The 27706-nt window shown below is 37.5% G+C and overlaps 2 protein-coding genes across 2 annotated transcripts in view; both read right to left on the minus strand.

The window, feature by feature from the left end:
* The window catches only part of LOC121868728 (recombining binding protein suppressor of hairless-like), a 174896-nt gene extending 167452 nt beyond the window's left edge, over window positions 1-7444 (minus strand). The window contains exon 1 of the mRNA XM_042369595.1: window positions 7165-7444. The gene's annotated coding sequence lies outside the window, so the exon portion shown is untranslated. The remainder of the gene's footprint in view (window positions 1-7164) is intronic.
* Window positions 7445-9549: 2105 nt separating this feature from the next.
* Window positions 9550-25759, minus strand: LOC121868729 (U3 small nucleolar RNA-associated protein 15 homolog). The gene is made up of 11 exons (XM_042369598.1): window positions 25635-25759; window positions 24824-24916; window positions 22082-22266; window positions 21161-21284; window positions 19646-19826; window positions 19027-19244; window positions 17055-17222; window positions 15940-16091; window positions 12915-13048; window positions 11348-11415; window positions 9550-10615 (listed from the first exon to the last, which is right to left on the minus strand). The coding sequence occupies exons 1-11, from the start codon at window positions 25722-25724 to the stop codon at window positions 10400-10402; spliced, it is 1629 nt and encodes a 542-aa protein (XP_042225532.1). The 5' UTR covers window positions 25725-25759; the 3' UTR covers window positions 9550-10399.
* Window positions 25760-27706: the final 1947 nt, after the last annotated feature.

Raw genomic sequence — 27706 nt, forward strand, 5'->3', positions numbered from 1 at the left:
ACCTACCATACACAGGCACCTACCATACACAGAAACCTACTATATTCACCTCCCATACAGATTACCTACCATACACAGGCACCTACCATATACAGGCACCTACCATACACCTCTCTACAGTCACCCACCATACACAGGCTCCTACCATACAGTCACCTACCATACACAGGCACCTACCATATACAGGCACCTACCATACGCAAACACCTACCATGCACCTCTCTACAGTCACCTACCATACACAGGCACCTACCATACACCTCTGGCAGTCACCTCACCATACAGTCACTCACCATACACAGGCACATAACTACCATACATTCACCTGCCATACACAGGCACCATACACCTACACAGGAACCTACCATACACACCTATCATACACAGTCTTACCATACACAGTCACCTACCATACGCACCATACATCTCTACAGTCACCATACACCTCTCTACAGTCACCTACCATACAGTCACCCACCATACAGCACCTACCATACACCCTCTCTACAGTCACCCACCATACAGTCACCCTACCATAAATCACCCACCATTTCACTGCCTACACAGGCCACCATACACAGGAACCTACCATACATTCACCTACCATTGGCACACACACCTACATACACACCACACCTACCATACACAGGCACCTACCATACACAGGCTCTACCCACTATACACAGGCACCTACCATACCGCATCTACCATACCCACCCCATACACAGGCACTCACCATACATACCATGTCTACCATACACAGCATACCATACACATGTACACCTACCATACACAGGCACCCACCATACACATGGCTCCTACCATACACAGGCACCTACCCTTACCATGGCTCCCACATTCATACACAGGCACCTTACCATACACATGTGTCTACCATACACAGGCACCTACCATACACAGGCACCCACCATACACATGTATCTACCATACACAGGCACCTACCATACACCTCTATACACAGGCATCTACCATACACATGTATCTACCATACACAGGCACCTACCATACACCTCTATACACAGGCACCTACCATACACATGTATCTACCATTCACAGGCATCTACCATACACAGGCACCTACCATACACATGTATCTACCATACACACACCACCACCCACACCACATACACACACACTTAAGGAGATAGAAATGTGTCATACACTGTGCAATTTTATCTCTATCAAACGGTTATCTCACAAGGTCACCTTTCTTGTGGTATGCTGTGGTGTGGTGAGGTGTGTACCGTGTGTATGGTGTATAGTGTACTAGGAGTGTGGTGTAGTATGATGTCAGCATGCTCGCCTCGCAAGCGAGCGGACCCGGGTTCGATCCTCGGGCAGGGCGAAACTATGGGCAAGTTTCTTTACGCCATTTGCCTGTCTACTAAAGCTGTAATATCACCAGCGTCAAACAATCACAAAATGACCCTTGACCTTAAGGATGAGGTCACGCCTAACTCACTTTCTAACACGTCTGGGGGTGTAACGAGCTTATCACCGTATTACAGAATGGATATAGAATCCTTGGAAAGAATTCAGAGGAGAATGACAAGACTAATCCCGGGCATTAGGAACCTTGAGTATAGAGACAGGTTAAAGCATCTTAATTTGCACTCCCTTGAGAGACGTAGAGCGAGGGGCGACCTGATAGAGGTGTATAAGTGGAAGGCAGGGCTAAACAAAGGTACTCATATTATCCAACCAGGAGCGAACTCGTAACAATGGTTTTAAATTAGACAAATTTAGATTTAGGCGTGAAATAGGTAAACACTGGTTTGGAAACAGAGTAGTGGATGAATGGAACAAGTTACCAAATATCATCATTAACTCGAATACGCTGAATTGCTTCAAACATATGTTGGATGCTCATATGAGCAATAGGGGTTGGGTGTAAAAGGGACTGCCCAGTATGGGCCAATAGGCCCGCTGCAGTTTCCTCCATTCTTATGTTCTTATCTCTCACCATAATGTCCTGGGTTCAATATCCGGCCCGTGACAGATCTGGGAAGAACGTTATACAGTGGGGCCTTAGTAAACACGGCAGGGTTTCTCCGGGTACTCTAGTTGCCTCCTGTACTAGACAGTAGAGGTCATAACAAATTGAGGTACAGTAGACCAACCACCCGAACGGCAAGTATGTTTATAGGTGAAAAAAAAAAAAAAATTACCTCTTGACACAGAGCTCAAGATCAGTACAGAAACTACTCGATGTTGTGACGACCTACTCAACAGTACCATAACTTACCACCAGCATCTGGGAGAGCCACTGTCTTTATTGTCAATATTCCACAATGACAACCCTCAGTTTCCAAATTAGTTTACATCCCGGCCTAACAGTGTGTGGAGCTCCCTAACACATTGTTTTCCTGTATCATACAGCCTCCAACAGCTCAAAACATCCTGTTACAAATATCTTTCAATCTCTGGCAGGAGACCTGGTATCTCACCTGACAAGGACGTTAGTATATTCTCTCCCTGAACCATTTACTATAAAGGTCAAGTTTCATTATACTCCATTGTCGATTGTGGTAATATTTGTTTATGCGAAAAAAATTCCCTCATGAATCGAACTTGATAACACATCCACTCCAGAGAGGTTACTAAACTATATACTGTACACAATATAAGTTTATTAATATCTATATCTGCCTTTTACGTATTATTCCGGCGTAGGACATCCTCCCTCCCCCGAAAACTGACGACATTAACATTCTGAACATAAAGTATATTATGTTTTGTTATACTTCTCTATATAACAAGATTTATAATTGTTTTAATTCAGTATGGCCTAAAACCTTTGAATACCAAATCCCTAAGTGATAGTTTGCCCTCTGATGAAAATATACAAAACTTCTAATGTTCCGCCTGCCCTCTCCCAAGGACATTCATGGATGACCACGTAAATCGTCCCAAAGATTTCTGCTTATGACCATCTCCACACCGTCAAAGTTCAACAAGACTACAGCAAAACACAAAATATACTGTAGAACGGGGATTTGTGTGAAAGTCGTGCCCTGTTTTCCTTGATCCACCCGAGACAGTGTAAGGACAACAAGCAACACAGAATGAGATAACAGTCCACAATGAAGTGAAAATGTATGAGTTGCAGATCTCAGACGCTGGTCTCTATGTCCACATCTTCATCAATATGACACACTACTGTAATCTGTGTTATAGATCCGTTGGACTAAGTGGTCGTACACGGCATCTCGGTCTGTCCAATGCTGGTTCAGTCGTCTCTTGATGGCAGTATACAATATTATCAATTAAATCTAAAATTTGCCGTGTATGTATAAAGTTCAACAGCAGTAACAGGGTGATCGGAGTTGAGAGCTCTGTACGTCGTCTAGTTAGAAATGAATGTGTGTGTGAAAATTTCTTAACATTTTATCTGCTCCTGAAGTGGAAAAAGTCAAGGGCAGCCAGACATGCAGACGGACACAATGATTGACATACAAACACACTTGGCAGTCGGACGTTTTTCTTTAGATACACAAAAAGGAGCAATTTTCTCACTAAGAGACTTTTACACTGAACATTATCTCTCTATTATCATCATTCATTCCCCTCCCAGTTTTATGAAGGGCGGATAGACCTCAGAGAAGGGGAGAAATAACTGGTTAAGTGATGAAAGACAAATGTTGAGAGTGACAGGGAAGAGTAAAGGTTAAGAGTAGAAACCAACACACACTTTCTCGTGTCCCTAACTTAAACATAATACAGTGTTCCAAAGTGATGATTCTTAGCATTTTCGTTCATCCACAATTGTTCTGTCAACAAAAATAAACAAATTAACTGTCCTGTTGATACAATAAGTAAATACGTAAACTATTCTATCGACAAAAAAAAAATAATGGGACCGCAATCCCAACTAGGTTTATTCCTACATCACTTGAGTGCTAAAGGACTAAAGGCAGTGGCATTATTGAATAAGTGCAGGGCAAGACCCAGGCAGGGTAGTCCAGGGGAGTGGGCCCAGGTTGACCATCAAGTGTGCATATGGTAATGGTAAATAATTTTTTTTATTTTAAGTAGTTAAACAATCTTGGTTAAAAGGACAGGATAATATGGTACTATAAAAATTAAGAAAACAACTTGGTCATTTACTAATAGTCAAAGAATTTATAGTTCTCATTATTTCAAAGGAAAATGTTATTACTGTAAACTGTAGCTACCAGGTATATGATCCAAACTCGACAATACAAAAGTTAACACTACAAAACAGGGTTAGTTACTAAGTTTAACATAAAGTCAAAGGAAAGTAATAATCTTTTTTAAGGAATAGTTTACAGAGCTATTATGAAGAAATACACTGGCTGACACTGTTTCATCATCCAATATATCTACCAGGTATTAATTCCATTCACCTTGGATGACCTCAAGCATTGCTAGTGATCACTTTATTTATGTTATGTTTTCATAAACGTTCAACAAGGCGAGTCCATTTAATGTCTTGTTTCATTGTAGAGCGCAGGTAACTTTTAAGATTTCTCGGTCAACTAAAGGAACGCTCACATTCGCAGGACGTGACCGGTAACATTGCACGGACTTGAAGCATAATACTGTATAGCTACAGCATTTGTTCGGATAAAATAAAGGAGAGGTTTGCCAGAGTGGGCAGGTCAGAGAGTTGGGCAGGTCAGGGAGTTGGGCAGGTCAGGGAGTTGGGCAGGTCAGGGAGTTGGGCAGGTCAGGGAGTTGGGCAGGTCAGGGTTGGGCAGGTCAGGGAGTGGCAGCAGGTTGGGCAGGTCAGGAGTTGGGCAGGTCAGGGAGTTGGGCAGGTCAGGAGTTGGGCAGGTCAGGCAGGTCAGGGAGTTGGGCAGGTCAGGGAGTTGGGCAGGTCAGGAGTTGAGTTGGGCAGGCAGGCAGGAGTTGGGCAGGTCAGGGAGTTGGGCAGGTCAGGAGTTGGGCAGGTCAGGGAGTTGGGCAGGTCAGGAGTTGGGCAGGTCAGGGAGTTGGGCAGGTCAGGGAGTTGGGCAGGTCAGAGAGTTGGGCAGGTCAGGGAGTTGGGCAGGTCAGGGAGTTGGGCAGGTCAGGGAGTTGGGCAGGTGCCAGCACATTTGTTCTGTTTCAAGACACTCTGATGATGGAAGATCACTGACCATTGACACTCTATGTCAAAACCTTTTTCTTCCATTCATGGTAATTCATCAATAAACACACAATAAGAGGGTCCCAAAACAGCATGTTGTTGAGCTGGCAAGAAGTGAGTAATGTGTTCACAAAGCAAATGATCAGAGAAACTGTGTTTATTATTACAGTACTATACTGAAATTGTTTAAACATTTAAACATTTACACTTGCACACACACTTACAAATATAAATACCAACTATAAAAATACATGAACTATCAGATACCGCAGTAAACAATTGTACGAGAAAACACAACCACCTACAGTAACACACTTACACACGCAACTACCCCGCCACACGCACAGTTCCTTGCAGGCACACAATTGGCTTGAGGATAAGCAATAAATTATACTGCCCATCTGCAATGATAACTGAACATGTATATTATGCAGATACATAGCTTTGTGTCTCAGAAGGGCATATACCCCACAGCCCCCACCCCCCTCTAGGACTGGGCCTGAAGTTCATTATTTATTTTCATCAAATTGTTTCACAGATAATATATTTTGACTTGTAAAATACTTCTGAACAGCTTCTTGTTTAGTCAGTTTTAAAATTTTCTTAAAGTATGACAGAGCTTTTTTCTCAGAGTAACACTTCCCTCACATTAAGTTAGAGGGGGAATAAGAAATCTTCTTTTAATATCTCCTCCACCAGGAACATGATTCAGACTTACACCATGTCAAAATACTTATACAGTATACCATACAGTATTTTAATTCAAAATTTTGCTAAACAGCAGCTATGGTGCACTGATACAACCCTCAGTGAGTGCATACCAGGTAGTCATGGTCCTTATAGAAAATGAGTTTTCCTTCATTTTTTCTTAATTATCTTCATATCCACTCAGGAGTTTGTAAGCCTCAATCATGTCTCCTCTCTCCCTCCTGTCTTGTAATGTCTGTAGACCCAAAGATAATACTGTAGCTACATCTTTCTTCGTAAGACAATACCGGTAGCTATGCTAATTCAAAGGCTAGTTTTGCTGCTCTGTTGCACTTTTTTTGCAATTTGATATCTTTAGCTAGATAAGGTGACAAGCACTGAACTCCACAATCAAAAATTGACCTGACTAGTGTCAAATTCAATTATTTAATTAGTTCCTCATTTATTAATTAAAGCTTCTCTTTTTTATCCCCAGTCTACTGTTGGCTTTATAATGGTTGCCCCTCATGTACGAGGATGGCCGGCTCTAGGGCCACCTAGGCATGAATTTGTTTAAGGTGTAGAAGCTGTCGCTAACACAACAACCACACTCTGAGTTAACGAGCTGCATGACCCAGTGTCAAGGAATAGTCCGAGATGACGAGACAACTCGCCAACTGCACTGGCTAACCATTACCCCAGAACAATCCGCAAATCGATTAACATCCAGGTCCCCAATTACTGCTGGGTAGACAGAGGCAAATGGCATAAAGAAACTTGCCCATAGTTTCACCCTACCCGAGGCTTTAGCTGCAACATGACCTTCATGTGCTAATCCTTTAAGGTCAGATGAGGAAGTATTCCAAGGTCTTTGTATTTTTCCACATCAACTTTCTAAAGTATTGTGCTGCTTAAATGATAAATAGATTTTGAGTTTTTACTACCAAAGTGACGACAATCTCCTTCATCCTTAACCAAACCTATTAGTTATGATATTTCAAGACATGTCAAGAAATAAAATGGAAGGCCTAGACTAAACACTTCACCTATTTTACAATTGCTCTCATTCCACTGAACCCAAATATTCACTCCCTTTCAACCTGAAACTCTTCCCAGTCTCATAAAGTTTGTTTCATCACATTTTTATAACTGTTGTGGTTTTGGATGCTGACACTGTCCCAGACACCCAACCTAATTAATATTCTCAACCCAGTTCTTATATTACTGTATGGCTGTACAAAATGGTCTCAGATAATTATAAAATGACAAGTTCTGAAAAAAGTACAAAACACTGTAAATTTATAACACTTAATAGTGTACTGATAATACCATTTCAGAATTAAGTAAATGCACTATCTACTTACCAGTTTCTTCAATACAGGGCAGAAGAGACGGATAATTAGTAAGGCTGGCAAATTGATATTAATTTTCAGAAAACCAGAGACCAACACGGTATAGCTCACAGTACACATATATCACCATCGGCTACCAGTGTTACTTCTACTCACGAACAATGAATCATGTTCTGTTACACAAGGAATCAATACCAATAGAAGATAACATTAGGTAGTTCCTGTCATACGAGTCACTAATGACCATCACAGCGCGGGGTGGATGTCAAAGTCTGTTTTGGTAGTTAGTTCATTGTTTACATCGTAGGTGGCAGCACTACTCTATACATTATTCATAAGTCACACCTAACTTAAAATTAATATACATAAAATAATTTTTTTAGATTTAATCTGATATGAATAATTATAAGAAATATTTGATCTTCAGTAACATCTAGATTTTTTACACATAAAAATAAAATAAATTACAAAGATGTATAACAGGGCCTCTTCATTAATCAGGACATGAATAGTTATTAAAAAAAATTGTTTATACTATTTCTAGAACATTTTGAATCAATTAATAAAATAAATACGTAATGTATATAAATATGTGTGTAAATATTATTAAAATATATACAAATTGAATAAATACCATTCCGAATATTAGTTATAATCATTGTCCTCAACTCCTGATCACTTGAACCAGATGGAAGAAAATGTACTAAATATGAAGCAAAGTTAACAGTCAATAAGTTAACAGCCAATACTTTTACCAACGAACTGTATGGTGGACACAGGGGATAAATTTACAAGTGGTTATTTTGTATGTGGGAAATATCGTCAGCTGCTATTTCTTCTTATCATATTCGCCACTTATCAGCTTACTAGTATACGTGGGAACTTTAATAGGTTAGGTATTATAATTAGAGGGGAAAGGATAAAAACAAATATTAACAAGCACTTTGAACAGGCTGTGTGGAATAAAACAATGCCCAGAGGTTCAGGGTTCTATAAGAGAAAAACTTAAATTCCCTGTCATGCATAACCCTGAGTCCCTAACCTGCACCACCTCCACTGACAACTTAAACTCCTTTTGCCGGTTGTTAACACCCCACTCCCCCTCCCAGACAGCAGGGCGGTGATCAGGATTTTACAGGATGAATTTGGTTTAGGCTTAAAGTTTTTCTCTTATAAAATGTTATACTTAACTTGGTAGAATAAACCGGCCAAACAGCTAGTAAGCTGATCAGTGGCAAATAAAAGAAAATACTGGAATCCTTGCAAGACAGCAATTAATTTGATTATAAACATCTCCTAGTTGCACTAAGAGATAAAATTTTAAGTCCCTTAGCTTAGTACATTTAAGTACAAATTGTACACCAGAGTAATACAGATATGTTGTTCTTGTTCAAAATTATGTCTTTTTCACAGGAAAAAATCATAAGATAAGGTGAAAAGTAAAGTTCACACAGGTTACATCATTAATCCAAGATTAAAGTTTAAACCAAACAACTGTTATGATATTCCTTTCACCACTTACCCAGCTTCCACCACTGGTTACCAGCAGCTAGGGTCATATGTACAGAAGCAGTAGATATCCCACAAGAGTCGTCAAATTACCACTGGCTGTCCTGATAGTCTCTGGTAATTTCCCAACGATCTGTATCAGTGTACAGACAAACAACAGGCAGGTAGACTTCCACCAGGTCACAGAAACACACTTGTGCACTGTAGTCTTGTTTAATAAACACTAATTCTTCACAACACTACTCACAGCTGAACTTCTCACTTTAAATATAGAGTCGGCACACTGCCAGTGTAAAATTCCTTAGTCTTTTTACTTTTATATTGCACATGTCTGAAAACAGTTCACGCAAGATTTTATCTACGACCCTGCGCTTCATAGAAACATATAATATACCTAATTAATGATGACAGTATCTTGGATCATGAAACAAACAAAGGTGAACTGTATGAAGATGGCGTATTACATGTTGACAGTGCAGGTGGTAGGGAGGTGGAGCAGGATGACCAATTGTTTCATTTAAAGGATTACACCACATTTAATACTCCCTGGCCTTACAGGCTTCTCTAGTCCGAGATTCTTGTTTAATAATGATTTTAATCGCATCTTGTTCGAGCATTACAGGGTCTTGGAACTGGTCGAGTCCTTTGATTATTATAGTAGTCCTGTTTGATGTCAATGGTGGGTGCTGCATAATTATTCCCACTAGTTCATTATTTTAAGCTGAGAATCACTATAAATAATACCCAAGGCTGGTAAGTCCTTAATATTAATGATTACATTTGATGTCAAATGGAGCTTTTAAAGAGAAATGAATTCATATGATTTTTTTTTTATATTGAGAATTCATCATATGTACAATAAAAAGACATTATGGGTATAAACTACAGTTACGTGTAAGCTTTTATTATACAGTAGAGTATAGTACAGTATTATGTGTTCAGACTGTTACTCCAAAGAGATTGACTCGTTAACACCATATTCTCTGCCGATAACAGCACCACTGGTTTCACCTTTCAGTTCCTCTAATTACTCTTATGTCTTTACTTTCTTTTCTATTTTATCCCCTTGTGTACAGGGTCGCCTCTGAGCTGAATAAAATCCTCTTGTGTTAGCTACATAAGATAAAAAAAGTGGTGTCCCTGGAGTGAAGGAGTTAACTTTTATGCCGTGCACTTCACGTTCACTAGTTTTTTGCTTTGAAACCATAATGTCGAGGGTGATTTTGCAGTGAAAATTATAAAAATCAAATTGCAGAATGTAAGTAAACAAACACAAATAACTGTAAACAAAGACTGACTTAACCATATAAGAGAGGAGTTGGCAGCATGATGTGCATTTGTTCGTGACACAGTAGCTCCCCACAACTTTCAAACATATGTAAGATATTGCCTCCCACAAATAGTCGAAGGTGCAAATACAAAATATGCAAATAATCAGGGATTCCTGTACATTGTTTGTTTACATTATGATGGAAGTCCTAAGTTCAGTCAAGTCATACATTCATGTTTCACAACAAATACTGTACCATCAAAAGATTTATAACCCGTGATAATTTAACACTGCACATTTAACCTACAGTACAGACTTCCTGTGTCAGACACCCAAAATGGTACAGTACAGTAGATGAGAGAATTCCCAATAGGCCACTTTGTTTGGTAAGCAATAAAAAAATCAACTTTTCTTTCACATTCTATACATAAATACACTTCTGAAAGATGTTCATTTGTATAATTCCTTTCAGCTAACATCTACAACAACAGTTGGTGCAGACTTGGCAGATGAAGATGGTTGGAGTGCTTTGTGGACATCATTGTAGTGCAAGGTAGATGTTGCTGTTAATTGCTGGATGCTGGTCATAGCTGGAGCTCGCTCTGGATTTGATGCTGTAAGGAACATCTGAATAGCACCCATCAGTGAAATGTGTTCCCTGGCCACTCTCATCTCGGCAGCAACCTGGAAGAAAAAGGACAAAGAAATAAACCAATAAAATGGGCATTATATATATATATATATATATATATATATATATATATATATATATATATATATATATATATATATATATATATATATATATATATATATATATATATATATATATATATATATATATATATATATATATATATATATATATATATATATATATATATATATATATATATATATATATATATGCTGTATCCACTGTAATTATCAACGATACCCCCCCCCCCTCCAAAGAAAAGTGCTGCATCTACTGTAATTATCAATTGTGCTTTAACACATTACTGAACTATACTTCAGGCTAAACAGTCAACTAAAATAAACATAGAGGAAGTGCATCTATTTGTTTAATTTAGTGATAATTCAAGTATCACAACAGTATGAAAGCGTGTATCAGGAGACCTCTTGAAATAATGGGAATGTTGTACTGTACTTAAAAACATGTAACTTGCCCATCTATCAGAAGGTTACACTGTATTCTTCCATTTCTTCAAAGACATAATTTTAGGTACCAAGTCATTCTGTGGAACTACCTCAAAGTATTTAAAAGGGAATCAAGCCTAATATGTATACTGCCTGATGACAGCTTCAGCAGGCTCATACTGTCTCTTCAACCCATTAAAATACCACCATATTAGTTATTGATGTAAATGTTCATTTAACTTTCCATCAAGAGTATCACCAAGAGAAACAACTTACCTCCTCCTTCAGTTGCATGAAGTGTTTCACAAGACCAGGATTTTCATCTAACGTATCACCATAAATATCTGAAAATAGCAGGGAGCGTATACAAACAATTGCATACCTTGGAGTGTTATGTATCAACAATAGCTGAGAAAAAAACGTGTTTTAAAATACACAGAATTAGTTTAAAATGAATAGGTATATAACTTAATGAAAAAGTGAATTCATAGTCATCTAACTCACTTTATTTTACTAATTTAAGTCTTGGGTTTCCAATATGTCTACAGCACCTTGATAATATATATTTATATATATATACATGATAGTACAAACAAAATATGATTTCCTTCTAGTTTGCCATAAAGGAAAAAAATGTGTAAACCAAAGAGTGTGGGAAATACAGCACACGGCAACTCTTCAGTTCAGAATACTGTCCCATTTTGTTTTTCTATTCTGTCTAGTCTAAGATTATTTTATTAGTCCAACAGTGTACCTTATATATTTGTGTATATAAGATTATATATTCAAAATCCTGTTCAGTGTTTTACAAACAAAAACAATGCTTTACTGCTGCATTTTATCTTCCTTTCATATTTAATTTTTTGCATTATTTACTATATACCCAAATTATCCTGGATAATTATAAGGTTTACTTAGTGTTCTATATTTTCAAAAGTAATTAATTTGTAATGAAATATTTTGTGTATTAACTTGCCTATATCTAAGCATTTGGAAACGGAAATTAAATATTGCAAGTTTTAAGGATTCCACTTTGGAGAAAAAAAAACTACTGTGTGGGGATCAGTCATCCCATTTCCTAAATAAGCAGCAATAGAATCATATCTTCCAAAATACTAAGATAGTGTCATGGGGACGGAGGGGTGTATCCAAAGGGTTTACTAAATATCCCTGGTTTGCATGACTAGGGAATGGAAAGTTTATCCTAGTTGTTTATAGTTTTATGGAAGCTGCATGACTTTAGGTAAGAGCTGATAAACCAGTTGTTGTCTGAGTATACTGTATAGTATACACCTCTTCTAGTTTAAAATAATCCAAACAAATTGATAAATCTATTCATGTACGGTAGATACAGTATGCAAACACTAAATCTCAATCACTACCCAAGTCACTTTCTCCTTAACCCCACAAACACTCTTGGTTAAGACAGAAGTACCTATATGTATAGATAAAGACAAATTCAATGCGTTCATAACAAGCCCATGTCAATTATCAAGAGGAATATACGAGTAAATAATCCATAAAGCCACAGTACAGTATATGAAGAAAATTATACTCATAATTTGTCCATTTTTACATCACTGTAATACTGTGTACAATTTATATGTGTACTGTATTACTTAATGATCATAAGAGACAAGGAATCTATTTTTTTTATTCTCTACTATCATTTCCATGATGTCTCGGGTTTAAACGGATAAACATATACACTGTTAGAGTGCATGTCACGAGGCCATGTATGAAAATATATGGGGATTTTTTTATAAAACAACTGCACTGTAATATAAATTCACAAGTGAATCTGAATTGTTATAATTCACCTGAAAATAACAGCAATACATACCAATAATAACATTAGCAACATCCATAAGGACTTTTTTATATGCTGGATGCCGGATATTCTTGAGCACGAAGTACAGTAAAGGCTTTAGGGTCTTCACTTCTCTACCAGCAACAGCAGTCTTGATTCCTCTACGTCTGTTGGGAGATACAGTACTGTACTGTTCATATAGTTCTTTCATACCAATACAAAAAAATTAATGGAACAAAACATATGCGAGGCAAACACTTCATCTCTACTTCATGGTATTAAGTACAGCAAGAGGTATGCATAAAACAATTTTGTGGTGTGGATATGATGTACAAAAGATCTTGAATAGATATTAAGAAAAAGATAAGAAAGTAAGTGCTGCATGATGACTGTAACTATCCTGCTGTAAACAGTAATGTTATAATTACAGGAAAACCTCTATTTACAATATCCTAATCTACAATAATTCATGTTAACGATGCTGATATATTAAGACCACTTCACTATTTGCGATGTAAACAAACTCACATTAACGGTATTCATCATCACACCAAGTCAGTATAAGGAACGCATCACTCACTTCATTTGTCAGCTGAGGCATCATCAGGATGTCTACTGGCCAGACAAAACAAAATTCCATGGATTATCAGGTTTTCCAGGAGTAAATTTGAAAAATTCCAGGTATATTAATATGGCATTTACTATGACAGAATAACAAAATTAGAGGATTTGAATTATATGTATATACTGTACGAGTATTGGGAAATTTAAAGCTGATGTAAATGATATTAATCAAGAAATTGAAGACTCTTTCATGACCCACCCGAAGCCTAGTGATGAACATCGGCAAAGACCTTCACCCCCTCCCTCCATATTTTTCTCCTCGTGGGTTGACCCGGACGTTCCAAAAAAGCCAGAAAACCAGCAAATAAAACCGAGAAATCACTCCTGATCCACCTATATGACTCATGATTAGTATGGGGAATAATCCACTTAAATAAAGTCACTTACTTATAAGAACAATTCATCTCTGACAATACTCAGTGCAGAATTAGTAGGTATAACCTGTAACATTTGGTTAATTGATCACTAACATGAAATATGACAGGTACACACACAATTCAGTTATTGGAGTGGACTATTTACTGAAATTTGTTCCTAAAGGTTGAATTATTTATCTATTATATAGTACTGTACATCATTAATTTATGGTAAGATTGCTGTCAGATAAAAATATTTTGAATTTGAACTGAATTTACATAAATTCCAGGTTTATTTGTAAAATTCCCTGGCTTTTCCAGACCAGTAGACACCTTGATCATCTATCTGAATGCTGTCTCTGTTTTAGTGATTGTGAAATGATATGTGCTGTTTTTTTGACTGAAAAGTGTTTTGCCTCTTGTGAACATGAGGTGAGCACTAGCAGCAGCTTATATCATTACTTATGTTACCAGTGATTTTTTACCTCTTACAGAAGCAGAAAATTACAAATTTTCAGAGTACTGTATTATACTGTAAAGGTACAGTACATGTACTGTACTCAGTTTTACTGACAGTGAAGCAACTGTGAGGTGCTTTCATTCTGACTGTGAAGTGCTTTAGTGACTGAGGTACTTTCACTCTGTTTTTGTAACAGTGAAGTGATCAGTGTAATTATTAAAGTGTCTGGCAAGTATTTTGCTCACCATCTTTAAGGCCAAGACAAAAGCTACACCTCCAGTGATCACTCTTCAGACTCCACAAGGTCTGGGTGGGACTCAGGTGGATGTCTCCACTTCACCTTAAAGGCAGCGGCACACTGGGCACTTTTCCTCTCAACAAGTTTGGCAAACACGGTCCAGTCAGCAAAACAATGAGACGTTTCAGTCACACTTGGATGTTTTGTTGGCGCGTCTGCCCAACATGACGAAAACAACAACAAAGCGTCTAGACGAGGTTCACCATGGATCCCGTTACTACAGTTGAGCCCTTGTAGGATTGTGCTATAGTTCTTTAATTGCTGAAGCAAGTGAGGCATCTGTAAAACTAAAGAAAAGACAATGGGTGCGTTGTGAAGTTTGTTTAAAAGTGGAAGCGGCTGGCTGGTCAAAGACCTTGAATTATGATTTAATAAAACTAAGAAGTTTTAAAGTCACAAATAAATAGAAACATGCCACCACACTATGTGTTATATTTTAAACTATTCTTGCTTCGTAATTTATTTCAATTTTAACTTAAATATTCAACACCTTATTTGAAGCTCATTTGAACACTAATCCAGCCAGCAAAGCTCAGTAGCTCACCACCAAACCATTGTCCATTTCTCGCAACAGTTTAAAATCCTGTTGCTTGCTGGGCTGTCAGGCCAGTGGCCAGCAAAACGGGCAACAACTTTGGATAAAAGTGCCCAGTGTGCCGCCACCTCAAGAGTCCCTTAGCCTCGAAGGAATATGTGATGATGATCAGGCTTGTTATTATGATGTGGTGAGTGTTGTTTATGGGTGTAGTGGTAGTAGTACAGTGCATATATTCCAGGATATTTTTTTCGGTGATACATATGGGTGTCAGACTGGCCAGGAACCTATCCCATTGAACTTGATTTATGATATTTTGATCTGTGTTTGGGTTCCAGGAACCTAACCCCATTGGAAATATTTAGCAGAAATGAGGATCCTTTGATCACATCTTCAACAGCTAATATGAAGAAATATATCTCATCAAGACTTGGGGCAGTGATGCCACAGTATGCAGTTCTAGGTTAAGTGTGGTGGCTGGCACACTTGAGATCTGAGGGATACACACCTATCCGAGGGTAACACCTTGGTATAGACTGTAGAGGACATCATCTGAGGTGAATGGCAAGGATGAAAAAATGCCTAATTTTTTGGGGGAAACAATGTTTGGGTGAGTAGGGGGTTAAACAGCATACAATATGGATTGATGAGTTGGAACCCATTTTTACTATTATTTTGGTTGACCATCACTCCATTGTTTCTAAGGTATGAATATCTTCTTCACTATATAATGTTCTTATGAAACAGCAAATGCAGAAATGTACATCTATAGTAAATTGGCTCACCTTATCAACTCCTGCATGACGCCAACAGATACATTCGTGGTTTTCTGAGCAGTGTATGAAGTCAAAACTGCATCCAATGCACGGCTGTATTCAAATCTGCACATCATTCTATCATATTTTGCAACTTTTTCTCGCTCTAGATGATGAACAACCTGTTGATAAAGTCAATGGCATCACAACTTTCATCAGGAAAAAAAAAGGCAGTGATCACGATAAATATTTTGAAATACTTGACTGCATCACTCCACCAAATATGGCTCAGTGCAAACTTACTCATTTTTTGCCAATCCAAGGCATCAGGTAGGGACCTGTTTTCATAACAAGTAACTTCTATTGTTGGTAAAAAAAAAAAAATTTCCACAAACTCTACAATATGAGTAGAAAACAACATTCATCTACTTCAGCATGCATTCCTGCCAAGAGGGTTTCTCACTATAACTACTTTAGAGGTGAAACAAGTGTGTAGACATATTGTAGGACTAAAATGTAAGTATAACAATCACCTCTACCACTCAATAACCCCTCATTCAGAGCAGGGCTAGAGGTCAACTGAATGACCTGTAATATGTAGATTTAAGTGCTGTGTTGAGCTTTTTGGCTTCATGCTGCTTAGAGACAGTAATCATACTGTACCACAATTGTTTGCACCACTAATGGTGGAAATCCTTTAGCAAACAAAGCTACAGTGGGATATGCTATAACGAATGGATTGTACTACGAATATTCCTATAACGAACGGTTTTACCTATAAAATTGAGAATGCTATAACGAACGAAACTCCTACAATGAATTTTTTTTTACTAATTTATTGTTTTTTTTATTACAAGTATTAATGATATTCCTTATTTCAAGGATTTAGATGCATATTTATGCACTTTTTTACAATTTTTACAATTTCATATTATATTTTTCAGTGTTAAGTGGTTGTATTTGGGGGCCTGGAACGGATTAATCCTATATCGAACGAATGCTATAACGAACAAGGTTCTAGAACCAATTAGATTCGTTATAGCATACCCCATTGTATGTAGGTGACCAAAGTCAACAAGCACAAAAGTGTGTAAAAAGTACAATATTTAAATAACAATTTACCTTCAAATAACCTTAAGACATACCTGATCATTGGGCATCACCACAAATTCATCAGTGACAGTGTTCCTGATATTTGCAACTTTACGCTTGGATAACACAGGAGCAGTAGTTTCTGGACTACGTCTATGTTGAAAAGACAAGAGCCCAGACCCAGCAGAAATCATTCCAACAACTAGTGTAGAATCTCCCGGCTGTGGTAAAGAGATTTAAACATACATTAAAAAGATATAGCAATAAATTAAAGCACGAGATTAAATTTTATAGCATTCTGAAATTAGGCAGTTCAAGTAAAATGTGCAGATAAAGCTGTGGTCTAGACCAAGGAGATGTAATATTATTAGCTACAACTGAAATAAACATTTGTATGTTCACTCAAACTTTCCTCATGAGGCCTAAAGCCATTTATAACCAGAAAGCTAATTGGCTGACATAGCTCCAAAATGGAAACAGTTAAGAGACCTGAAACCTTATACACACATATTACATGGGTCCCAAGGTCGTGTACCTTGGTACTACACTAAAACCCATTACCCGGCATCTACGGGGATTAAGAGCTGCCGGATAGAGATTTTCCGGTTACAGTACAGTAGATGAATCTCACTCTTAGGATCCTCCAATAAACCCTACAATGCACAGTGCTGACCTCCACTCAGTATAAAAGATGTGGCTCAGAAATAAAAGAAAATACAATATAAAACTATAAAATTAAAAAAATTGAAGAGCCCGGAGCATAGGTGTGTGTGTGTGTGTGTGTGTGTGTGTGTGTGTGTGTGTGTGTGTGTGTGTGTGTGTGTGGAAACTGAATGCGTGTGGAGGTGATGGGCTATAACTACGTTGCTGGCTTGCCAGCCATCTAGTGCATTTACTGTTACATGTAATGAAACTATAAAAGTTGGAGAAAAATCATTACAATTGTGGCAGACTGTGGGTCACATCATGTCCCAGTAATAAGTTGAGTGAGGCTAAAACTTCAAATATTAAAAAGAAAAATTTTGGACAAAATCAAATAGGATTTAGGTAAATTCAAAACAAGGGCCGGGATAGAATACAAAATTGAAACAGAAAATATATTTTAGTATTGCTAGAATGTGACTTTGATGAAGGACCAGGACAACAAATTAATAATTACAAAGAAATAATGGTAGAGACCGGAGAAAACTTAAAGGACATTGGGGGAACGACGCTAAAAGTGTATGACAAATTAAATTTGAAAGAAAATGAATAAATGAAGAAATATGAGAAAATGAAGAGGCTTACATGAAAATTAAAAAAGAAATTAAAAAGGAATGCAGACAGGCCAAGAAAGGAAATGCATTGCAATTGAAGATGATGACAGAAGGCATAATTACAAGGAAATGTACAGAAAGATTCAACAAATGAGCAAAAATAAATAAATAAATAAATAGGGTTGGATTATTAAAAGCAAAAAATATTAAGATCCTGTTTGAGGCAGAAGAGGTAAAAGAAAGATGGCCAGAGTACGTAGCAGAATTATATAATGATGGAGTAGAGGTAAGAAAAGACAAGGAAATAAAGATCAAAGTGACAATTCTGGAAACGGAAGTTGAGGCAGCTGTGAGCAAAATGAAAAATGATAAAAGCTTGTAGGGTTGAACAGCTTCCAAACGAATTCATAAAACAAATTGGCAAGAATGGGATAAAATGTTTGACTAAAATATGTAATTCTATATACTGTACAGTACTTCAAAGGAAACCTTCCCAGTGATTAAAAAAAAAAAATATTTGTATTATTTCCTAAAAAGCAAGGAGCCTTAGAGTGCACCCAGTTTACATTAATAAGCTTAGTAAGTCATCCCTGCAAAGTTTTATTAAACATAGTTTTAAGTAAAATAAAATTTAGAATAGAAAGTGAGTTATCTGAAGAGTAAAATGGGAAAGGGAGCCAAAGAAGCTATACAGTATTTGGTTTGAGAATTAGCTGTGATGGTAGATGTATGGAAGAAATCAAAACCCAAAACAATATCTGTCACTTACAGCAACTGCCATGCTGAGAATTGGTGAAGGGTAATCAAGTGTGTGAACAACAGAATAGGTGTCAATGTCGTAAATTTTCACATGGCGGTCGAGTGAACCTGACATGAGTCTCTTCTTGTCAGTGGCAAAGGAGAGGCAGGTGACAGTCTTGTGGTGCTGAGACAATTTGGCTAATAATCGTCCTGCAATGGCATCCCACACATTGATCTCACAACCACCTATAAAAAAATTAGTGTGAAAAATATGGACAACAAATATATGCTCACTTAACTTATGCATCATTAATAGTCAATATCTTTGTAAAGAGTAATCTGTCAATAGGGGATAATATAGAGCATTAATACACAGCATACCATCATAAATATCAAGGAACTGATACACTAAAAAGTACTGAAACCACTAAACTATTCACAATGCAGGATATAGCTAAAAAAAACTCTTCACCTATATCACACTAACTAAAAATTTTAAAACATAAAATAGGGTTTTGTGTAAGTTCACTAATGCTAGAATGCATTCAAAGCCTCTAGAGGCTAACTTATCTAAAAGCACTGTACATACAGGGTATATAAAATACAGTGTGTGTGTGTGTGTGTGAAGACAAGATTATGTACAATACCTGCAGAAACAAAAACTCCGCCTGATGGGAAACACACCAGACTCTCAACTGGAGCCCCATGGTCAACTGTAAGGACGCTGGTTGCTGTCCGTGTGTCCCACAGCTTGACTGTGTGGTCATAAGAACCAGTTAGGATCATGTTCTCTGATGCTGGACTTGCAATTCCAGCCCGGAGAAAATCCTGTTAAAACAAGATCATATACAGGTAATACTGTATAAATAATAGCTGCTGCTGAACTAAACTATGTACCAAACAGATTACTATTCTTCATACTGAATCAACCAGCATAATACTAACAGAAAAAAATTGGCCCCATTTTAGCACTAAAGTTATTAATGTATATATGACACTACAGCATCAACATATTTTTTAATTTTTTTTATTTAGCCATAAATCAAAATCACTCACTCATTATGCCAGACTAATAAAGGGGAACAGTAGTAGAGTGATTGGTCTGGGATCCTCCACTGAAGCATTAAGAAGTCCTTTTTTTTACAACAGTAACAACAGTTTTAATTGGTGATCATAAAAGTTTTCTCAGATTTCACATTAATCATTGTTTATCTTGTTATAATTTCCCTTTACTGTATTTAACTTTTGTATTCCCAGCTTCTTTAGTAATTAATCTTCTACCTACAATTTCTTTGTTATCACTTGGATTCAAGTGTGACAATCATCCAGTGATGGGAGGATGTTGGTACTTTTGAAGCAATATATGTTAACCTTACTGATGGACTTTACAGTGGCTTTGATCGGCACATACAGATATACAGGAATGTCGAGGTCACCAGCAAAGGTTACAATGTGCGGGGCTATAGCTACTGCAGGAGGGAAAGTGGCAGTAACCTTCAAGTATTGGTGTATGGTTGATCAACCTCAAGGGTAATTACACCCTCCCATGATGTAGTTATTCTAGTATCAATGGTTGTGTTCAGTTCAGAGTACAAAATTCACTGACTACAGTACAATAAACCTCTAGTTCATTAGCACACCTGGACTTTTTACGAACATTAAATACTATATGCCTAATTTGGGTGCCATCCAGTAACAAAGTCTATGTAAAGACACAAGCAAAAATTTTGACAATACAATAGGTGAGAAATATAAAACATATTCCTGCTTAGATTCCAACTCCTGTACTTCACTCATGACAAGATCATAAGAACCCAAATGTAACCACTCTACCACCAGTACAGTATGTGTATATGACAACTGTACATAAGAGCATTGTATTATTTCTAACTTATGGAGCAAACTTATGTACAAACGATTATGGTGTCAAGTAGACCAGGCCAAGAAGATGGGTATCTTCCTGGCCTGGTCTAGTTGACACCATAATAATGCTTAGAAAATTTGCAGCATTTGTTGTCTTTAAAAGATTTAACTAAATTTTAGGCTTATAATCACTGCTGGATAAAAAATATATCTGAATATATTACACAAATATGGAGAATGAAAAGGAAGTTTTCCCAGACAGCAACACCACGATGTATAAAAGATAAACAAAACTGTACCGTATGTCCAGAGAGGGTGCAGAGTTTACTCTCATCACTCATGTCCCAAACAATGGCAGTTTTGTCATCAGAGAAGGTAACAATATGTGGTAAACCCTGGATGAAGTCAACACGGTGTGTGGGACTGTAAACATGAAACATAATGAACTTGAGACTACTGTAGTATTCAATGAATGCAAAAAAAAAAAAATACAAAAACATTTAAGATTTTTTTAATTAAACATTTCTTGCTAATGTTAATAAATCAGAAAAAAATCTTTGAACACATTGTAATTTGTCAAAATCTTGACCAAGAATATATCAGACCAACTTATACATCAAATGATTATGTTAATGTAGGACATTTTGCTTACTTCAACTTTAAAGCCACTTCCTCATATTTATCTCTGAAAATCTTCATTAACTACAAGTGCTTCTTAACCACCCCATACACCCTTACTTTCCCACAACCTCTCATATAAACTTTGATCCCATAACATTTTCTAGACTATTAAGGATTACAAATGCAAGCATAGTCTCTAACAATCATTCTTGGATGAAAAACTCCCAATGTTTTCAAAATCATCTGCTAAAACCCTTATTCTTGTCCAAACAACACCTCCAAATTTCCCAATACCCTGCATACTGTACAAATAGCTAGCTAGTCTCTTTGCATCTACAGTAGTAAGATCAAGATGAGGAAATCCTTGGTCCAATGTTAATACTATATCTTCCTCTTGCAATATGTCTACTGTCAGTTTAATTCCCCTGCCCTTATAATGTTTTACACCTTAGTTTGAGAACAGGTCCACTCCTTTCCTTTTATGTTCCTGCGGCTTATACCTAATATAAAAGTCCCCATACTTTCTACCTTTCACAAATATCAACACATTCACATAAAGTATTTCTTGAAACAAACTTTGTTGATCAGCACAAACTTACCCCTCATGCCCTTTAAATAATCGAAGGAGCTGCTTTTGTCTGTAATTGAAAAGTTTGACAACACCTTCTTCTGAGCCAGCCAAAAGAAGTTGGCCATCTTGTTTGAACTTTCCACCATAAGCTAAACGCTGAAATCTTGACAAAGTTTTCCACACCTGTGCTGTCTGCTTGTTGTAAATATCAATCTGGGAGAAAATTAGTAACAATCAAAATCATCAAATAGATAACATTAAGAAAACAGTGAATTTTTCAGAGAAGAATGATCACTCTTTTACAATAAATCTTGTTTCCTATACTTAGTATATATCTGAATACTTAATTAATCAGCATCATTGATTTATATTCAACATTCACAATCCAGTAAATTCAACATGATTAATAGTTAAATACTGTATGTATATAACACTCACAGACTGAAATTTAAAAAATAAATAATAAATTTCAGGTATGGCAGGAAGATGCAACAACGCCCCAAATGTGCTTGTTCACCGAGGGAAAATTAATGGAATGTGGAAGACGAGTCTGCTAGTGAGAGAAATCGTTCGTCTCACAGGGTTCTGAAGATGACAAATTGAGGAAGTCAGGAGATGAGGCCAGGCAGCAGCAGACCATGCTTCAAGGCAGTCACAGGATTTTGGAAACAACACAATAACAACCACTAAAGTCTGCTGTACAGGTGACATGTTACCTGCAACAGCCTTGTGATCCCCAAATGACCAGACAATGCTGTCATCAAAACAACATACAGATATAGTACACTGCTACGTCCTGGCAACAAAAGGTCGGCTCATGAGGGCACATGGGGAAGCTCATCTGAGGTTTGCCCTCCAGCATCTCTGTGTGGATCCTAGCTATTGGAGAACTGTGATATTCACGGATGATAAATGTTCTGTGGAGGTTGGGGCATGACTGTACAATGCTGGATACATGATTTAGGAAGGATCACATTCAATAAAGAACCACAAGCAGGAAAGTCAGCACCTGATTTAGGGGATGGATGTGGGTGTATGAGCCAGGGAAGCTAATGCAATTGAACAGAAGATTTATAACAACTAGCGAGGTTATCCTAAAACTATATCTTGCGCTTGTGAGACCTCACTTGGATTACGCAGTTCAGTTCTGGTCACCGTACTACAGAATGGATATAAAATCCCTAGAAAGAATTCAGAGGAAAATGACAAGGCTAATCCCGGGCATTAGGAACCTTGAGTACAGAGACAGGTTAAAGCATCTTAATTTGCACTCCCTCGAGAGACGTAGAGTGAGGGGGGGGGGACATGATTGAGGTGTATAAAAGGCAGTCAGGGCTAAACAAAGGTAGTCAAACTATCCAACCAGGAGCAAACCTGTAGCAATGGTTTTAAATTAGACAAATTTAGATTTAGGCACATGATAGGTAAACAATGGTTTAGAAATAGAGTAGTGGATGAGTGGAACAAGTCACCAAACATCATCATTAACTCAAATACGCTGGATAGCTTCAAACATAGGTTGGAAGGATATATGAGCGATAGGGGTTGGGTGTAAACGGGACTGCCCAGTATGGACCAATAGGCCCGTTGCATTTTCCTCCATTCTCACTTTCTTATGTTAACAAACCCCATTATTCTGATGCATGACAAGTTTTGTTCATATGAGTGATATAGTTATGGACTGGCTCTCCCATCACCCTGAAATAGAGGTGACTGACTGGCCAAGAAAAGGGTGTGATGAACCCAGTCGAGAACCTGTGGGCTATCTGTGTCGAGAGTGGGATATGGGGAGGAGGGAGACCCACAACACCCAAACCATAGAAAACAAGACACAAGAGGTGTGGGAGTGCCTGAGACACTGGCCAAACATCGGCCTTAGTTTGGTAGATTCAATGCCAACACACATTACTGAAGCTGTTGACACACACAGTGGGTGGACATACTATGTAATTCATTAACACTGAGTGTGATGCATACAGTATTTATAACCTTTTGTAATACTGAATGACCACATGATTGTTTAAATATTTAACTGTGTATGCAGATGATTCACAATAATAATAAACATAATACAGTAGTGAAAAATACCAAATTTTCTACAAAGCCATCAATATTATATATACAGTAAAAGTGAAATCCCTTAAGGGGGAACACTGGAAGGGGGAAAAAGGCAGGTTAAATAATCAATCATTATCGTACACAGCTAACCTTTCTCTCTTGGCCATAGTCACTGTATCCTCATTCACACACAATTTGTCTGAACTATCATTTCAGTTGTTGGAGTTTAGTTCATCATTCATAATTTTTGGTTGGTTAAAATTTTACTTAGAAACATATCAGATATGTAATAAAAATGTATTGAACCGCATGTATCGAGACATTAAAATTCACACAAGTATTCATAATTAATACAGACTATTCTGTTGATAAAAAGAGGAATTTGTTTATGAAGTTTCAGACTCAAAAGCTAAGAGATTCAGTGTCAATATAGCCTCAGGTCTGTGTCTACAAACGTTTGTTCACAAGTGTACTACATACAGTACTATACTACCACAGAGAAAATATTTAATTTACATCCCAGCCCCTAGTTATGCCTTCTTAAACTACAGGGTGGTTAGTACCATAAGTATACATATCCAGTACAGTAATACACTAAAGTATTCTCTTTTATTTGCTGGTATACATTCACACTAACATCCCCATAACCTTTCAGTGAGATCTAGTAGTGAGTGTAAATAAACAAAATTCCTGTTTCCATGACCTTTCTTACCTTAGGACCAGATGTAACAGCGATATAGTATGGCTCAACAGGACACACATCTACATAGTCGATGGAAGTGAACTCCTTTACTGTCACGGGGAACTGAAATCATACATCAATAGTAAGCTTTAATACAGTACAGTACTGTAAAACATATATTGTACTGTATTAAAAAAATAGGAATCCATAGGAACTCAACATAATTTTAGTCTTTTTTCTGCTGACAATAACATTAATAGGCCCAGAAGCCCTGCCCTCCTTGCAGCTCATTGGCTCATAAATAATGTCCGATTAATATTGATATATCACAAATAAATCCACAAATAACTGTTAAGGATACCAAGTTCTGGCTCACTTTAATGCTGAACTTAATGTGTGTAAAGATATAACTGCCTGAAAACATCAACTTTTGAAAATGTGGAGAAAAAAGTTTAAAATAAAGAATATTTACCGTCCAAGTCAGAACCAAATTTTTCATTGGCTAACCATCCATTTGACCTTGACTCTGGTGGCACTTGGCATTTAGTTCAAGAGTTAATAGCTGTGTAGCTGTAAACATAACCTAACCACATTTCTATTGAGCATGGAAACTTATCAATACTGTATAAGAGGCGACATTTTCTAGAACCTAACCTAACCAACCAAAGAAACCTATCTAACTTTACCTAACGTCCTGGGGGGGGGGATCCCGTCATATTAAACACAATGTACTTAGACAATCAGAGCTCACTCACGGTTAAATAGCGATAACATAAGATCTTAGCCGATCACGATAATATATCCACTACACACTTATTAACATTAATTACCACTGACTTACTTCTAATTTCCTCCAGTATGTTGTATCTGTAGTAGCTTTAGATGCAGATTTGCTGTAGGCACGTGTGTGAGTCTTCTTAAAGGCTGCCATGATGGTGAGAATAACAACAGTACACGCTGGGTTAAAGTATCTCTATATTTTGATGTAAAGAAAATACTTATTTAACATTTTTTAAAATACATATATCCACCTTCTTATTGATAACGTTTTAATTATTCAAGATATAGTATATTTAATTGTCATTTAGGAATATCAATGTAAATACGAATAAATCATCGTGTTAATATAATATAATTTAACCCAACATCTCTTAACAACTGGTACCCTGTGTGTGTGTACTATTGGAAGACAACAGGTAACGATGGCACTCACTCGTGGCGGGCACTGGTAAACACAGCTGTGAGTGCTAGCTCCCTAATTTAGGATGTTTTCGAGCCTATTACATTATCTGAAGGATATATACTTACCTACTTGTGTATAAGGACCTGAGGATAAGATAGTATCGTCAAGCAACTTTGGTGTTGGGAACTTACTGTTTACCACACGAAAATAACTGCTCGGGGTCCCATCACTCCTGGCTCTGGCGGTCCGACTAATTACCCAAATGTAGCCGCATGTAGCCGCAATGAAGTCAAATAATGGTCCTACATGAATAAATCGGACTGCCAATCACTTGTGGACTAGTATTTGGTTTCACGAAGTCACAAAAAATTGGTAAACTTAATTTAATCTGAGTTAAACGATCGAGTGCATGTACCTAACCTAACCTAACCTAACACAACTCAGATTAAATTAAGTTCACCAATTTTTTTGGACTTTATGGCACCAAATAATAATCGAGAAGTGATTCACAGCCCGATTTATTCATGTAGGACCATTATTTGACTTCATTGCGGCTACATTTGGGTAATTAGTCGGACCCAATCAAGGTCTGGTAGGTCGTGATGGGACCCAGTTGATTCTTCGAAGGTTTCGACATCCGCTACAGCGTCTTCATCTGTCTTATCTATGGACATTGAATCATTATTCCCTTTTTCCAGGGGGAGCAAGATCTCGGGTAGACACAGTAGACGCGGCCATCAGAATAAGGTACACGATGTTAACTGGAAGTGACACTCATCAGATTCAGTGACTCTACCAGAGAAAAAGATTACGTTCATGTACGAACCTGTGTCCGAGATCTAGGTAGGGAATGAGTAACCGTTGATTGACTTCTGGGTAAATGAAAACCATCTCACGAAGTGTTTCATGAGTATCAGTACCGAGTAATGACCGCGAAGAAGGTAAAACCTTGCTGAGTACTACTTCCCATTGAGTGTCAGGTGAGTTATAGGATAGAGAAGCAAGTCTAACAGCTTACAAGATTATTCTGTTTTCTTTTATTAGTTTTATAGACTATCTACTTCCTTTTGTATGATGGAGGTAGTGTGGGTCCTACCAACTCCTTGATCCAATAGGAATTTGTGTAACTCTCGAGACATGAACTGGGTGTCTCGGTCAGAATGTATGGAGGAGGGAAATCTAAATAGAATCAACTTTTGGAAGTAATCATGACTGTACAAGTGTATATATGAAGGTGAATCGGCAGTACTCATCAGCCACAACTAGAAGGTACTTGTCCTTATATGTAAAGTCTACTAATATCCTGGCGAAGGGTCGGATAGCCTGGACGAGACGACCGGGTGGTGGGAGGAAGATAGTTTTTGCTCGGCGCAGGTAACACACTGAGAGAATATCTTCTTCATAATATCTTCCAGCGAGAAAGCCAAATTCTTCGATCTCACAAAACGGAACATATTTCTGTATTTGTGGCTTTTTCAACTTGAGTCTGCAAACCCTACTGTAAGGTGGCCGTCCACAAGCTCCAGAGATTAATACATGACTGAGGACATTTCTTTGAGGTGCTTATTAACTTCTATTAAATCATCCCATCAATAGTATAAACTAGGCAACTGAAGGCTATCTAATTTCTTTTGGGAAATGAGGCACTAGTTTGGTGGCCGTTTGTCAATTATCAGAAAATATTATCTGACTACCTTCCATCATCCTCCAACAAGGTTACATAAACAATA

Source organism: Homarus americanus, unplaced genomic scaffold (genome assembly GCF_018991925.1).
Source record: "Homarus americanus isolate GMGI-L3 unplaced genomic scaffold, GMGI_Hamer_2.0 scaffold30535, whole genome shotgun sequence".
Taxonomy (NCBI): Eukaryota; Metazoa; Arthropoda; class Malacostraca; order Decapoda; family Nephropidae; genus Homarus; species Homarus americanus.